Here is a 14,055-nt window from a genome sequence, read left to right as displayed (position 1 = left end):
GCGAAGATGGCGTTCGAATGGTGAACGCCCGAAATGTCAAAATCACGCAGTGGTACCAACATTACAGAAAAAGTGTGCCATGGCATGACAGCCACATTTTGACGTAGACTAACGTCTTTGTCGAAGGTACTGGGGTGTCATTCCAAAAAACCCGGGCCGAAGGCCCTGGATTACTGCGTCATCCGTCAAACGCTTATATCTTCCTTCCCTCTAATCGAATCGACACGATTTATGTTCCATTCGATTCGAAAATTATTCAGCAATTTGCTATAAAACTTTCATTGTTGGCAAAATAGTTTAACTATTGAAACAATTGAATGTTTTAAAATGTTTTCAAAATGCAGAGATTTTGCAAGCAAAATGAGCGCTTCCCACTCACGGACGGGAATGTCAAGTACCTATTTTGAGGGGAAAATCATCCGAGCAACGCGACCGAGTGTCGGTCGCGAAAAAGGAGGGGAAGTAGCGGGCTGAAAGGCTATATAAGAACGCGCGCCAGAGCCCATTCTACCATTCACGTCTCAGACGTCGGACCGGCAGCAGCAGCAGCAGCAGGAAAGCTCAGCCCAGAGCAGCAGCAGCAGGAGAGAGGGACCAGAACTGGAAAAGAAGCGCGCATCGCCTTCTCGTCGTCACCGTCAGCCAGTTGCCTCTCGATGGCCGGACCGTTTGGATCTTTCGTGGTTGCCGTGGTTCGGAGTTGCCTCACTCCCCGTCCCTCGTCCCACCCGGGACGAGTCATCAACGAGATGAGGCGCGCGCCTGCTGCCTTCCGCTGAAGAGCCTCTCGTGGGTCAAGCCGTGGTTGTGAAACAACAACTAGCTCGTCGCATTCGCGGCGAGCGCTTCTGAAAGAATTGCGTCGTGTCCAATTCCAAACTGTTGAAAGAGTTGCCTAACTCCCCGTCTCTCGTCCCACCCGTGATGAGTCGGTGAAATGCCTTTCAGGAACTAGTGTTGGTCTTCGGGGGTGACGGATTGCACAGCTTTCTGAACCTCTCTCTCCCCCACATTATGGTACCAAATTTTCATTCGGTTCGCGAAAAAATCGTTTTTCGTTTTTCTCTCTCCATCGAATGGAGGATGTTTCCATTGTTTAAATAAGGCTTTCTAGTCAAAGATTTACCAAAACATTCAAAGTATGGCTACATGACAGTTGAGTTGACTGGAGTGTTAAGTTCTGTTTTGTCGGGGGGTCCATCTCCCATTTACGATCTTATTCCGTTAATGTATTTCAAGTATCTAGCTAATTCTTCAAAATTAAGATATGGAAAACTCAATGTCCACATCTCAAAACTTTACGTAGTCTACGCCATTCCGGTTATGTCTGTGACATAACTACTTTGACTTTTTTTTCTAATGTTGGTGCTTCTGCGCGATTTTGACATTTCGGGCGTTTACCATTCGAACGCCATCTTCGCTTAAAAACCTGGATACACTCAAAAATCCTTTCACCACAACGTTGCATGAAAATTCCGGTGGCAGCAAATTTTTGGTCCAAAACAACGCACAGTGGGCGAAATGGAACCCAAAATCGGACTTAATTGAACGCGGCTGGTTCCCTGACATGAAAAATAGTGTTTCTTATGTAAAAAAGTCCAGGAAATCGATTGGTGATGGTTTCTTCCACCGCACGAAACGGCAAAGGGTCCATTTTGCCCCAATTCCCATTTTTTTTAATTTTTCCTTGAAAATCGGTCTGTGTGACTTATGTGAAATGTCCCAGGAATCCTTTAAAAATAACCACTTGCACCGCAAAAATTATCTTTGGTCCATTTAACCCCAATTCCGCCATAAATCATTTTTGGCCGTTTTCAAATGTTTGGTCAGATTTAGGAAATCGTAAAGGTCAGACAATTTTACATAAGAAAGACGATTTGCACTTGATAGTTTGACACATTTGTGATGGTAAAAATAAAACTTATGTAAAAGGCAGTATATTCTGTGTTTGGGAAAATTGGCCCAAAACTAATTCTTCAAACTAGAAAGCCATGAGTTGAGAGTGAACGTTTGGCGCGGAAGTGTGAGTGTGATTGAATTGTGCTGGAACCGGTTGGCGGAATCCGGAGCAGGACACGACGGAAGCGGACATGAAGTCAGTGGGTGGTTGGGAGGTTAATGATCGGCAGCGATGGTGCTGCGTCCGGAACGTTGTGTCTCAAGGAGTCCCGGTTGCGACTCTACACCTCAACTCGATTTGGCTCGAGTTAGAGCCTAAATCGACTCGAGGCTCGAGAAAAAACTTTTCGGTGGGTTTGAATGCGCCTGGAGATTACAAACTTATGAATAATTTTGTATTCGTTTTAATAAACCAAGACAAAAAGACAGTTCCCTCACGCTTACTCTGCTATGCCATTATTTTATTTTTAATTATGCTTTCAATTTGCGAAAAAATGTGTAACAACTTATTCGAGATAGACAGCTTTCACTTATTTCATCAACAATCTTTAATTGAAAAATGCCAAAATTAATCATTCGATTTTTGAAAACACTTTCAAAACAATTAATTTCCTTCTCCAAATCTTGAACTTCCTGCATTCATTGCTGCTGCTCAACAATTATTTTTATCGCATGTGTAGTTTGACGCAAATTTACTCTTTACATTTATTTTGTATCTTTTGGGTTTTGCTGAAAATAATAAACAAAATTAATTCGATTTATTAAACAGAGAAAAAAAATACTAATTTACCTCCTCCCAATATCCACCTTCTTTATCTCGTTGTTGCTGCTACTTTTGGGTGTGCATTCAAGTGTCCATGATTTGAGGCTCCTCTACTTTGATAATTTCCAACGCTTCTTCGTTCACCACGGTCTGGGAACTGCTTGCGCTGTCGATTAAGCATCGTCTTGCTCTGATATGCGCATGCAGAATGTTTTTGTTTCTGAACAACTGACCGCAGTGCGGACAAGCCACACGCTTCTGGTGGTTGCGCCTGTGGTACAACATTTTTGTGTATGAATGGAAAATCTGACCACAGATTTTGCATGGAAACGTTGGCGTTTGCTGTCCTGCTTGGTTTTCCTGCATCTGATTTTTTGGACATCGGTTTTTCTTCAGATGCCTCACCAGTCCAGATCTGTAACTGAACGTGACACTACACTTCGAGCAAGCCACGCGCTTCTTGTGGCTATACATGTGGTGCTTTTTACATGGGTAAATTATCTTTCGCAGACAATTCCCGGCTTTGGTGTAATTTTTGTGTGCTCTGTTTGATGTGAGTTGCGATTCGTTCGATTCTTCTCTCTGTACCTGGTGATGTTTCTCTGATTGTTTCTGCTCTTCAGCACCATTTTCTTCTTGGCGCATGGCTTGCGAAGTGCTCATCTTAATCTCTGAACATCGATTACGTTTCTGATGTAACCGCATATACGCTCGGTTTTTGAACGTTAGATCACAGCCCGAGCAAGCAACACGCGCTCTATGATTACGCAGGTGGTACTTCAAACATGTTTCTTTACCGAAGGTTTGTCCACATAATGAGCACGAAAATAGTTGTTTTCCCTGGCAATTGCCTTCTAGTGTGTGCTTTTGATACGATGCGGTGGACGGGAACGATATGCCGCAATCGGTGCAGTTGAAAACACCCACATCGTTGTCCGCTTCTTCATTTTTATCCCCTTGCTCGGTATTCAGCAACGGGATCTTTTCTCCTGCTGGAAGCTCCACATCGTCGGACTCTGCTTGCTCAATGCTGTAGGTGCCCTCATGGATTTGACGATGTTTTCTCATCAACTTAACCGTATTAAAAACTTGACAGCAGATCACACAGGTGCGCGCCAAGGAGCCATTCGGACCATCACACCTGCCTTCATTTTTGTGTCTTTTCAAAGTCCAACCGGTTGCAAATGTTTTGCCACAACGCATACATGCTTTGTTATTATTGACTACTGGTTCGTCTTTTCGCACCTGACCTTGTTCTTCTTGGCACACGGCCTCGGAGGTGCTTGTCTCAATCCCCAAACAAAATGTACGCTCTTGAGTTGAAGCTGGAAGTTCCGGATAGTACAGTGGAGGACACGGTCTGCTATCATGCATTTGACGATGTCTTTTCAGCAATTGAACGGTCTTTAAAACCTTATTGCAGATATCACACGTGCGCATCATGGGGTCGTTCGTCTTATCACACCAACCTTCCCGTTTATGCCTGACCAAGGTCCACCGGCTTGAAAACGTCTTCCCACATTCCACACAAGTTTTGTCGTCAACGTTTCCTCGCTGTGAACAACCTTGCCTTGCAGACTGATCCTTGATCTCAACGCTCTCAACCAATGTTTCCTCCGAGATTGTTACCTCCTTGATACTGCTCTTGGGAGGATCTTCGGAAACCTCACCAATCTCATCGCTGCCGGGACCTTGGAGTTCCCACATCAAAGCTACCAACTCACCCAGCCGTCGATCGGTCTCGATGCACTGCTGATGCAGGTTGTAGGCCGCCACGATCGCGTTCCGACACACCAGACAAACAATGGTCGGCATGTTCGGCACGATGGCTTCCGCTTCGGGTTTCGCAAACACCGGAGCGCAAATCGTCCGCAGCATGTCGTGCAAACTGGGCAGACCGAACGGGGATGCGTCGTCGTACAGGTTCGCCGGATGTTCCTCGACGGGTACCATGCAAACCCGGCACAGCATCTTCGTGTCCGCTACAATGCCGAGCTGCATTCTCGAAGTTTTTGTTTGTTTTTATTCCTACAACGGGCAGATGCATCAACTAACTACAACTCTAGATGAAATTTACAAAAGGTCCTAGCTGCATAGGAAACCCATGACTTTGTTTTGTTGTGTGTTGTTTTGAAAATTTACTCTAGAACTAAATACGTTTTATACACCCTAACCAAAAATCAAGATTTTCTGAGTTCAAAATCCCTCTTTTAACACGAATTTTTCAGTTCAACTCATATAACCATTTTTATGATTTTGGTTACCTGAACTCAAAAAAAGGGGGAGGTGGTTATGTTCTACATGACCAATATGATAAAGAACTTTGTACAAAACTCTAAAAAATCATTCTATTTTTATTTATATTGTTTAATTCTTTGCCAATTTATTTAATCCTGAATAATTATTTATAATTAATGTGAGTGCATGATTGACAAAGGGAGCGCGTGGTCGTAAAAAAATATTCGGTGTGATAAGTGATTTTTTGTGATTTTCAAAGCCCTTCCTATATCATCGTTGATCAGAAGGCACGGCGTCGGGTGGATTGGGTTTAAATTTTTCGAATAAGGTTTTATTTTTTTTTTGCAGTGAAAAAACCATTTGTATATAATTTGTAATTTGTTGTTTTATTGGTTACGATAGCCTGTTAGTATAAACTGTGCATCAGGTCAAGGATCGAAAGACGCACTGACAATTTGAATCGTCGAGTTAATAGTGGAGCAAAATAACTGTGTGTGAGTGATTTTGTGGGTTAACCAGAAAGACCTTCCCATAGCATCGTTGCTCGGAAGGATCGCCGACGGGTCTGTTATGAAAGTCTTCCCCATAGCTCGAAAAGCCAATACCTTATCCTACTAACCCAAAAAAAAATTAATCACGTGATGCTTGAAGGAGATGCTGTGGATTCAACGGTCTCAAGCGGTATCAACAAGTATATAGCGAAAAACTATGAGCTTGATGAGTCTGCAACTTCAACTATCGGACTAACATTCCTCCCTTTCGTAGAACTGCAGGCTTCTTGGGAGGGCACCGGTATTGACTAATAAAATAGAGATCTTCAGAGGTTAAACAGTGAACGGATGGTTGGCTCCCACTGATCATTTTTGATTCATTGTTTAACTTCAGCTGATCTGTCAACAACGGAGTAGCAGCTCATTCGCAGTCAACCATGCTCATGCTCAATAATTAATTCTAATTAAATGTTTTCAATCGTTGGCACCTCTGCGGAAAAAAATTGCCAAAACACGAAAATATTGCCAAAACAAGTAAGGTTCGGAAAATGTAACATCCCCCCCCCCCCCCCCCCCCACCCAGAAAAAAACGAAATCTGGAAATCATGAACCTTACAACCACTATCGAAACGCTAATTTTCATGTCCAGTCTCAAAAACCATATTGCACCAATTTGTATGGTTCCGTAAATGTCCTCCCGGGAGAACCTTCCCCAGGGCACTGGCCACTCCGGGTGTGGCCAATCCTGTCAAAACGGCCAGTTTCATTACCAGTATCAAAAACAATCCTCAAACCTCAATTTGAAATATTTTCAGAAAAAGTGAGGGATCGAAAATTACTAATATTTACGATAATATTTAGGTTTAATCAAAGAGTAAAAAATAAAAAAAAATAAAATAAATATAAATAAAAAAGAATATATATAAACATATTGACCGGGTAATAATAACCAGAGACAGACTATTCCTTACTGAAGCGTGTACTTGGATTTTGACAGCGCATGAAAAGAGGCGCGTGTTTAATATATTTACGCTGTGGACAGTTGAGAGTGAACGTTTGGCGCGGAAGTGTGAGTGTGATTGAATTGTGCTGGAACCGGTTGGCGGAATCCGGAGCAGGACACGACGGAAGCGGACATGAAGTCAGTGGGTGGTTGGGAGGTTAATGATCGGCAGCGATGGTGCTGCGTCCGGAGCGTCGTGTCTCAAGGAGTCCCGGTTGCAACTCTACACCTCGACTCGATTTGGCTCGAGTTAGAGCCTAAATCGACTCGAGGCTCGAGCCAAAATTTTCTGTGGGTTTGAATGCGACTGGAAATTACAAACTTATGAATAATTTTGTATTCGTTTTAATAAACTAAGACAAAAACAGTTCCCTCACGCTCACTCTGCTGTGCCATTATTTTAATTTTAATTATGTTTTCAATGTGCAAAAAAATGTGTAACAACTTTATCGAGATAGACAGCTTTTACTTATTTCATCAACAATCTGTAATTGAAAATGCAAAAATTAATCATTCGATTTTTGAAAACACATTCAAAATACTGAATTACCTTCTCCAAATCTTGAACTTCCTGCGTTCATTGCTGCTGCTTAACAATTATTTTTATCGCATGTGTAGTTTGACGCAAATTTACTCTTTACATTTATTTTGTATCTTTTGGGTTTTGCTGAAAATAATAAACAAAATTAATTCGATTTATTAAACACAGAAAAAAAATACTAATTTACCTCCTCCCAATATCCACCTTCTTTAACTCGTTGCTGCTGCTACTTTTGGGTGTGCATTCTGTATTCAAGTGTCCATGATTTGAGGCTCCTCTACTTTGATAATTTCCAACGGTTCTTCGTTCACCACGGTCTGGGAACTGCTTGCGCTGTCGATTAAGCATCGTCTTGCTCTGATATGCGCATGCAGAATGTTTTTGTTTCTGAACAACTGACCGCAGTGCGGACAAGCCACGCGCTTCTGGTGGTTGCGCCTGTGGTACAACATTTTTGTGTATGAATGGAAAATCTGACCACAGACTTTGCATGGAAACGTTGGCGTTTGCTGTCCTGCTTGGTTTTCACTCTGTTCCTGCATCTTATTTTTTGGACATCGATTTTTGTTCAGATGCCTCACCAGTCCAGATTTGTTGCTGAACGTGGCACCACACTTCGAACAAGCCGCGCGCTCCTTGTGGCTGAACATGTGGTAATACAGTCTGGCAAGTTTGTCAAAGACCATTCCACACTCTTTGCATGGATAAATTATCATGCGCTGACAATTCCCGTCTTTGGTGTGATTTTGATGTGCTCTGTTTGACTTAAATGTCACACCGCAGTTAGCGCACTGTATGTCAAGTTCTACGTTCATCTTTGCGGCATCTTTTAGCGATGGTTGTTCTCCCTGCATCTGGTGTTGTTTCTCTGTCTGACTATTTTCTTCCTGGCGCATGGCTAGCGAAGTCTTGGTTTTATTCCCTGAACATCGATAACTTTTCTTATGTGACCGCAACAACTTTCTGTTTTTGAACTCTAGATTACAGTCCAAGCAAGCCACACGCGCTCTATGTTTACGCATGTGGCACTTCAAAAATATTTCTTTATTGAAGGTTTGTCCACATAATGAGCACGAAAATAGTTGTTTTCCCTGGCAATTGCCTTCTAGTGTGTGCTTTTGATACGATGCGGTGGACGGGAACGATATGCCGCAATCGGTGCAGTTGAAAACACCTACTTCGTTGGCCGCTTCTTCGTTTTCATCCGCTTCGACCTTTATCACATCTACTGGCTCGGTATTCAGCCACTCTCCTGCTGGAAGCTCCGCCTCGTTGGACTCTGCTTCCTCGGTGCCCTCATGGATTTGACGATGTTTTCTCAACAACTTAACCGTCTTAAAAACTTGACAGCAGATCACACAGGTGCGCGCCAAAGAGCCATTCGGACCCTCACACCTGCCTTCATTTTTGTGTCGTTTCAAAGACCCCCCGGTTGTAAATGTTTTGCCACAACCCAAACAAGTTTTGTTTACATTGATTATTGGTTTGTTTTCTCGCACCTGACCTTGTTCTTCTTGGCACACGGCCTCGGAGGCGCCGCCGGGTCCTTGGAGTTCCCACATCAAAGCTACCAACTCACCCAGCCGTCGATCGGTCTCGATGCACTGCTGATGCAGGTTGTAGGCCGCCACGATCGCGTTCCGACACACCAGACAAACAATGGTCGGCATGTTCGGCACGATGGCTTCCGCTTCGGGTTTCGCAAACACCGTAGCGCAAATCGTCCGCAGCATGTCGTGCAAACTGGGCAGACCGAACGGGGACGCGTCGTCGTACAGGTTCGCCGGATGTTCCTCGACGGGTACCATGCAAACCCGGCACAGCATCTTCGTGTCCGCTACAATCCCGAGCTGCATTCTCGAAGTTTTTGTTTGTTTTTATTCCTACAACGGGCAGATGCATCAACTAACTACAACTAAGATAATTCTAGCTTATTCTTTGTTTTTCATATGCCAACAGAGCTGGAATATTTACCTTAAACTGGAAAGCGAACTTCTTTTATACAATGCAAGCAAATAAATTCGAAAATCTTAAAAATTTCTTGATATTTTGCGAGAAAACTGTTTTTATTTATGCCAAGTGACAGTTCGTTGCATGCACGTTTATACCAAATATTAAACATTTCGCTTAAAAAAATATTTCTTTGACATAGCCGTGTAGAACTGCTCGATTTTTTTTTCCAGCTGTCCGTTTTGTCGATGACCCGATAAAAAATTACGACGTATGACAGAAGAGTCAAAACAAGCAAACATCCCTGAGTTAAAGATGTCAAGCAAAATTAGGAATCCATAAAGGTACTTTCCTTCGAGAAGTTTTACATTGCATTTCTTATTCCTCATACAAAGCAAGATGGGGTGAAGCCACGGGTGAAGAAAAGCCTGAGCCATGTAGCCTGGTGGTAACGCTCCGCCTCGTAAGCGGTAGATAGGGGTTCCATTCCCGGATCGGATCGGAACACGAACTGGTGGTCGTTTCCCTAAAATGTCGCGATAACGTCCAGCCTGTGATGATACACTATCTTCCCTTTACGAAGTAATCGAATCCACAAACCACGTGGACACTTTTTTGGAAATCTCAACCCCCCACCCCCCCCTCCCTACTCGTGGACAATTGTCCATACAAAAAAAAACTTTTTTGTATGGAGCGTGGACAATCCCATACACCCCCCCCCCCCTAAGTGTCCACGTGGTTTATGGATGATCCCCTATGGAATGGTCATGCTTTTTTCGAATGTACAAATAATGTGAATATCAATAGAGATAAACAGATTTCATTTATTTCAGTTCATTTTTTATGTAGTTTTTGCTGAAAATTTAAAACGAAGTTAATTAAATTCACATTATAATGATTAACGCTTTACCTTCTTCAAATAGCCAACATTCTAAACTCGTATCTTTAAACTTTAATTTAATCCAGTTCGCCATAGTAAATTAAATGTGCATCTTCTGGGTTTTGCTGAAACTGTTAAACAACAAAATTAATTCGACTAAATAAACACCGTAAAATTACAGATTTACCTTCTCCTTCTTATCCGCCTCCCAAACTTGTTGCTCTAGCTACTTCATAATTTCAGGCACTTCTACTTTGATCGTGTCCAACGCATCGCCGCTCAACGGTGAGTTTTCAAGCATATTAGGGCAAGAACCACGCTTGATATGCATCCGCAGAGATGCCTTGTTTCTGAACAATAGACCACACTCCGAACAACTCACGCGCTGCCTATGATTGCGCCTGTGGTATCGCATTCTCGAGAGCCTGTCGAAGCTCTTTCCGCAGATCGTACACGGGTAAACTGGCCTGCGGTGACAGTTGCCTTCTTGGGTGTGCGCTTCAAGTTTTCGGCTAGACAGGAATGTTGCACCGCAAACGGTGCACTGGTTGTCACATCCTTCGGTCATCTCCGTATACGTTTCTGCGAGGGGGTCCTTAGGCTTCACAAGGCAAGAACCTTCACGTTTCAGATGCATCCGAAGACAAGCCTTGTTTCTGAACGTTTGACCACACTTTGAACAATTGATGCGCTGTATATGGTTGCGTCTGTGGTACCGCATTCTCGTAAGCGTGTCAAACTTCTTTTCACAGATCGTGCACGGATAGACTGGCTTGCGTTGACAATTTCCTTTTTGAATGTGCGCTTCAAGCTTTCTATCAGTATAAAATGCTACATGGCAAACAGGACATTCATGGGTCACCTCCGTGTTCATTTCTTGGGGCTCCTGGGAAATATTCGCGAATCTGCCTAAACATCGGTTTAGTTTGATATGCACATGCAGAATGCCTCTGTTCCTGAACGACTGACCACACTGCGGGCAAACCACGCGCTCCTGATGGTTGCGCCTGTGGTACATCATTTTTGGGAATGTGTCGAAAATCTTACCACATACTTTGCACGGATAATTTGGTTTTTGCTGGAGATTTTCCGTTTGGGTCGCACCAGAATCGCCATCCGATGATGGCTCTTCAACGGCCAACGAGTCGTTCGTTTCTACTTCCGTGTCGATTCCTTCTTTCTGCATCTGGGTTTTCCTCTCGTAATTTTCTGAACATCGGGTATATCTTATATGCTTCAACAGTGCAGCACTGTTGCCGAGCGTTTGACCACACTTCAAGCAAGCCACGCGCTCCTTGTGACTGTACAGGTGGTATTGCAGTCTGGTAAGTTTGTCAAAGACTTTTCCACACTTTTTGCATGGATAAGTTATCTTTAGCTGACAGTTCCCGTCTTTGATGTGATTTTGATGTGCTCTGTTTGACGTAAATGTCACACCGCAGTTAGCGCACTGTATGTCGCGTTCAACAACCAACGGTTCTTCTTGCCCTTTGCCTAGATCTACTTCACTCTGCGGAGAGCTTGTCTTGTTACCTGAACAACGCTTACGTTTGTGATGTAACTTCAGGCATGCTCGGTTCTTGAACGTTAGATCACACATTGGGCAAGCCACGCGCGCCCTGTGATTACGAGTGTGGTACTGCATTCTAGTAAGTTTGTCGAAAGTTTTTCCACATATGTAGCACGGAAAAAGTTGTTTGCCCTGACAGTTTCCTTGCGACGTGTGATCTCGATACGCTCTGTTCGAGGAGAACGATATATCGCAATTGGCGCATTTCAAGTCTCTTTCTTCGTTGTCACTTATGTTGTCATCCATCAGGTCTAATTCTTCGACCTTTATCACATCCACTTGGTCGATATTCAACGGAATCATCTCTGAGTGTCCACCTGCCGCGTCGTGTTCATGAGTTGAAGCTGCAAGTTCCGAAGGTGCCGATTCGTTAGACTCTGCTCCGTTGGTGCTCTCATGCATTTGACGATGTCTTTTCAACAATAGAGCCGTCCTAAAATATTTATTGCAAATTTCGCAGGTGCGCTGCGTGGGGTCAATCGATGGATCACACCTGCCACCTTGTTTATGTCTTTTCAAAGTCCACCCGGTTGAAAATTCTTTGCCACAATCCAAGCAAGTTGTACTCCATTTGCCGTTTTGCTTTCCAATCTTGTTCTGCGAAGCTTTTTCCTTCATTCCCGAACAACTAGAACGTTTTTGATGTAACCGCAGACAGTCTCTGTTCTTGAACGTTTGATCACACATTGAGCAAGCCAATCGCTCTTTATGATTCCGAAGGTGGTACTGCATTCTTGTTTCTTTGTCAAAAAGTTTCCCACATACTGAACACGGAAACGTTTCTTGTCGCTCACAATTCCCTTCTTGCTTGTGATCTCGGTACGCTCTGTTCGACGAGAACGATATGCCGCAGTTGGTGCATTGCAAATCACGCACTTCGTTGACCTCTTCTTCGTTGTTGCTTTGGTTTTCATCCATCAGGTCTAGTGCTTCGACCTTTATCACATCCACTAACTCGGTATTCAGCAACGGGATCTCCTCTCCTGCCGATGCCTGTTGTCGAGTTGTAGCTGGAGGTTCCGGAAGTGCCGATGCTGCTTCATCTGATTTGGCTTGCTTTTTCCTGTCGATGTCATCATGCATATCACGATGTCTTTTAAGCAACTGAACCGTCTTTAACACTGTATTGCAAATATCACAAGTGCGCACCTTGGGGTCGGTCGTCAGTATACACCAGCCTTCTCGTTTATGTCTGACCAAGGTGTAACGGGTTGAAAATGTTTTCCCACAGTCCGTACAAGTGTTATCTTCAGTATTTCCTGTAAACTGTAAACCACTTTGCTGTGGATGGTGTTCTTCGTTCTCGACGCCCCCAGCCAATGTTTCATCCAAGATTGTTACCTCCTTGATACTGCTCTTGGGAGGATCTTCGGATACCTCACCAATTTCATCGCTGTCGGGACCATGGAGTTCCCACATCAAAGCTACCAACTCACCCAGCCGTCGATCGGTCTCGATGCACTGCTGATGCAGGTTGTAGGCCGCCACGATCGCGTTCCGACACACCAGACAAACAATGGTCGGCATGTTCGGCACGATGGCTTCCGCTTCGGGTTTCGCAAACACCGGAGCGCAAATCGTCCGCAGCATGTCGTGCAAACTGGGCAGACCGAACGGGGACGCGTCGTCGTACAGGTTCGCCGGATGTTCCACGACGGGTACCATGCAAACCCGGCACAGCACCTTCGTGTCCGCTACAATGCCGAGCTGCATTCTCTTTGATTTGAAGCGGAGAGTTGGGTCTGAAATGGTTGAAAGTCGATCTACGTAAGACTGGTTGTCGGCCTGATGTAGGGCGATGTCGAGCCAAAAATTTGTTGGATTCGATTCCGACAACGGGCTGACAACATTGACCATGGAAGTTTCAACTTCTAGCAAAACGATGTTAAATGAGCGAAATGTGATGGTAAATAAAAGGTGCATCCCGCTCATAAATGGTTGTAAATAGCTGCAAAGCCTCACTTTCAGACCCGAAGACGTATTTAAAATCGATCTATAAAGTTAGCTCTTCGGTCATGTTTTATTGTTTTGCTAGACTTTGGTGTTTGAAGCACTTGATAAGCAATTTTGTATGCTGGGATGGAATATTTACCTCTGAATGCTGGATTTTCGCCTTTTTCTGGAGATTGGGAAGAGAACAAACCAAAATTTTAACGAAATCGCTGAGTTTTTCACAAAAAGATCTTTCTTGGTAAACAAAACGGCTACTTTTCACGATGTCAACACAGATTCGAGCAGATTTTACACTTTTAAAAGTTTGAATCAAATTGAGGACAAATTTGTTTCAGAGGGTGAGATACCTATTTTTGAGTTGATTTGTAATCTTATTAGTAGAGATTTTCGTATGTTTGTCCTAATTTCATCTCATTTACCTATATTTAATTAATTTTTCTTACAAAACTCGTTGTATATTTTCAGTTGTATACGGTTTGTTCAAATATTACCCCCCCCCCCCACTCCCCCCTGTCACGCACTTTTCCTATACCTTTTAAATGGGCTGTCACAAACCTCAGACCCCCCCCCCCCCTCCCTCATGGACGTAATTTTTGAACGAACCCTAAGCTGCTACTGAGCATCAATATGCTAGTGAGTTTTCTTCAAACATACATTATTTGAAAGGTACCGGTATTTAGTGGGTCTCGTGGCGCAGGGGTAGCGGCTTCGGCTGCCGATCCCGATGATGCTATGAGACGCGGGTTCGATTCCCGCCTTATCCACTG

At 43.8% G+C, this 14,055-nt stretch overlaps 2 protein-coding genes across 3 annotated transcripts; both read right to left on the bottom strand.

The window, feature by feature from the left end:
* Positions 1-2,339: 2,339 nt before the first annotated feature.
* LOC120420770 (zinc finger protein 836-like) lies at positions 2,340-9,066 on the bottom strand. Its single transcript, XM_039583879.2, has 4 exons — positions 8,910-9,066; positions 8,038-8,850; positions 2,690-4,644; positions 2,340-2,628 (listed from the first exon to the last, which is right to left on the bottom strand). Exons 2-3 carry the CDS (start codon positions 8,789-8,791, stop codon positions 2,747-2,749), a joined length of 2,652 nt encoding a protein of 883 aa, XP_039439813.1. The 5' UTR covers positions 8,792-8,850; positions 8,910-9,066; the 3' UTR covers positions 2,340-2,628; positions 2,690-2,746.
* A 617-nt stretch (positions 9,067-9,683) lies between these two features.
* Positions 9,684-13,548, bottom strand: LOC120420782 (zinc finger protein 658B-like). Of its 2 annotated transcripts, XR_008212769.1 has the most exons (4): positions 13,428-13,548; positions 9,953-13,077; positions 9,796-9,896; positions 9,684-9,740 (listed from the first exon to the last, which is right to left on the bottom strand). XR_008212769.1 is itself a non-coding variant. In XM_039583895.2 (3 exons), exon 2 carries the CDS (start codon positions 13,046-13,048, stop codon positions 9,992-9,994), a length of 3,057 nt encoding a protein of 1,018 aa, XP_039439829.1. In that variant the 5' UTR covers positions 13,049-13,077; positions 13,428-13,548; the 3' UTR covers positions 9,684-9,896; positions 9,953-9,991. The 2 variants fall into 2 exon arrangements, 1 of the variants encoding a protein (XP_039439829.1); XM_039583895.2 differs by having other exon boundaries at positions 9,684-9,896.
* Positions 13,549-14,055: the final 507 nt, after the last annotated feature.

The sequence above is a fragment of the Culex pipiens genome, chromosome 1, assembly GCF_016801865.2.
Source record: "Culex pipiens pallens isolate TS chromosome 1, TS_CPP_V2, whole genome shotgun sequence".
NCBI classification, from domain to species: domain Eukaryota; kingdom Metazoa; phylum Arthropoda; class Insecta; order Diptera; family Culicidae; genus Culex; species Culex pipiens.
This window is presented reverse-complemented; position numbering and strand designations above follow the sequence as displayed.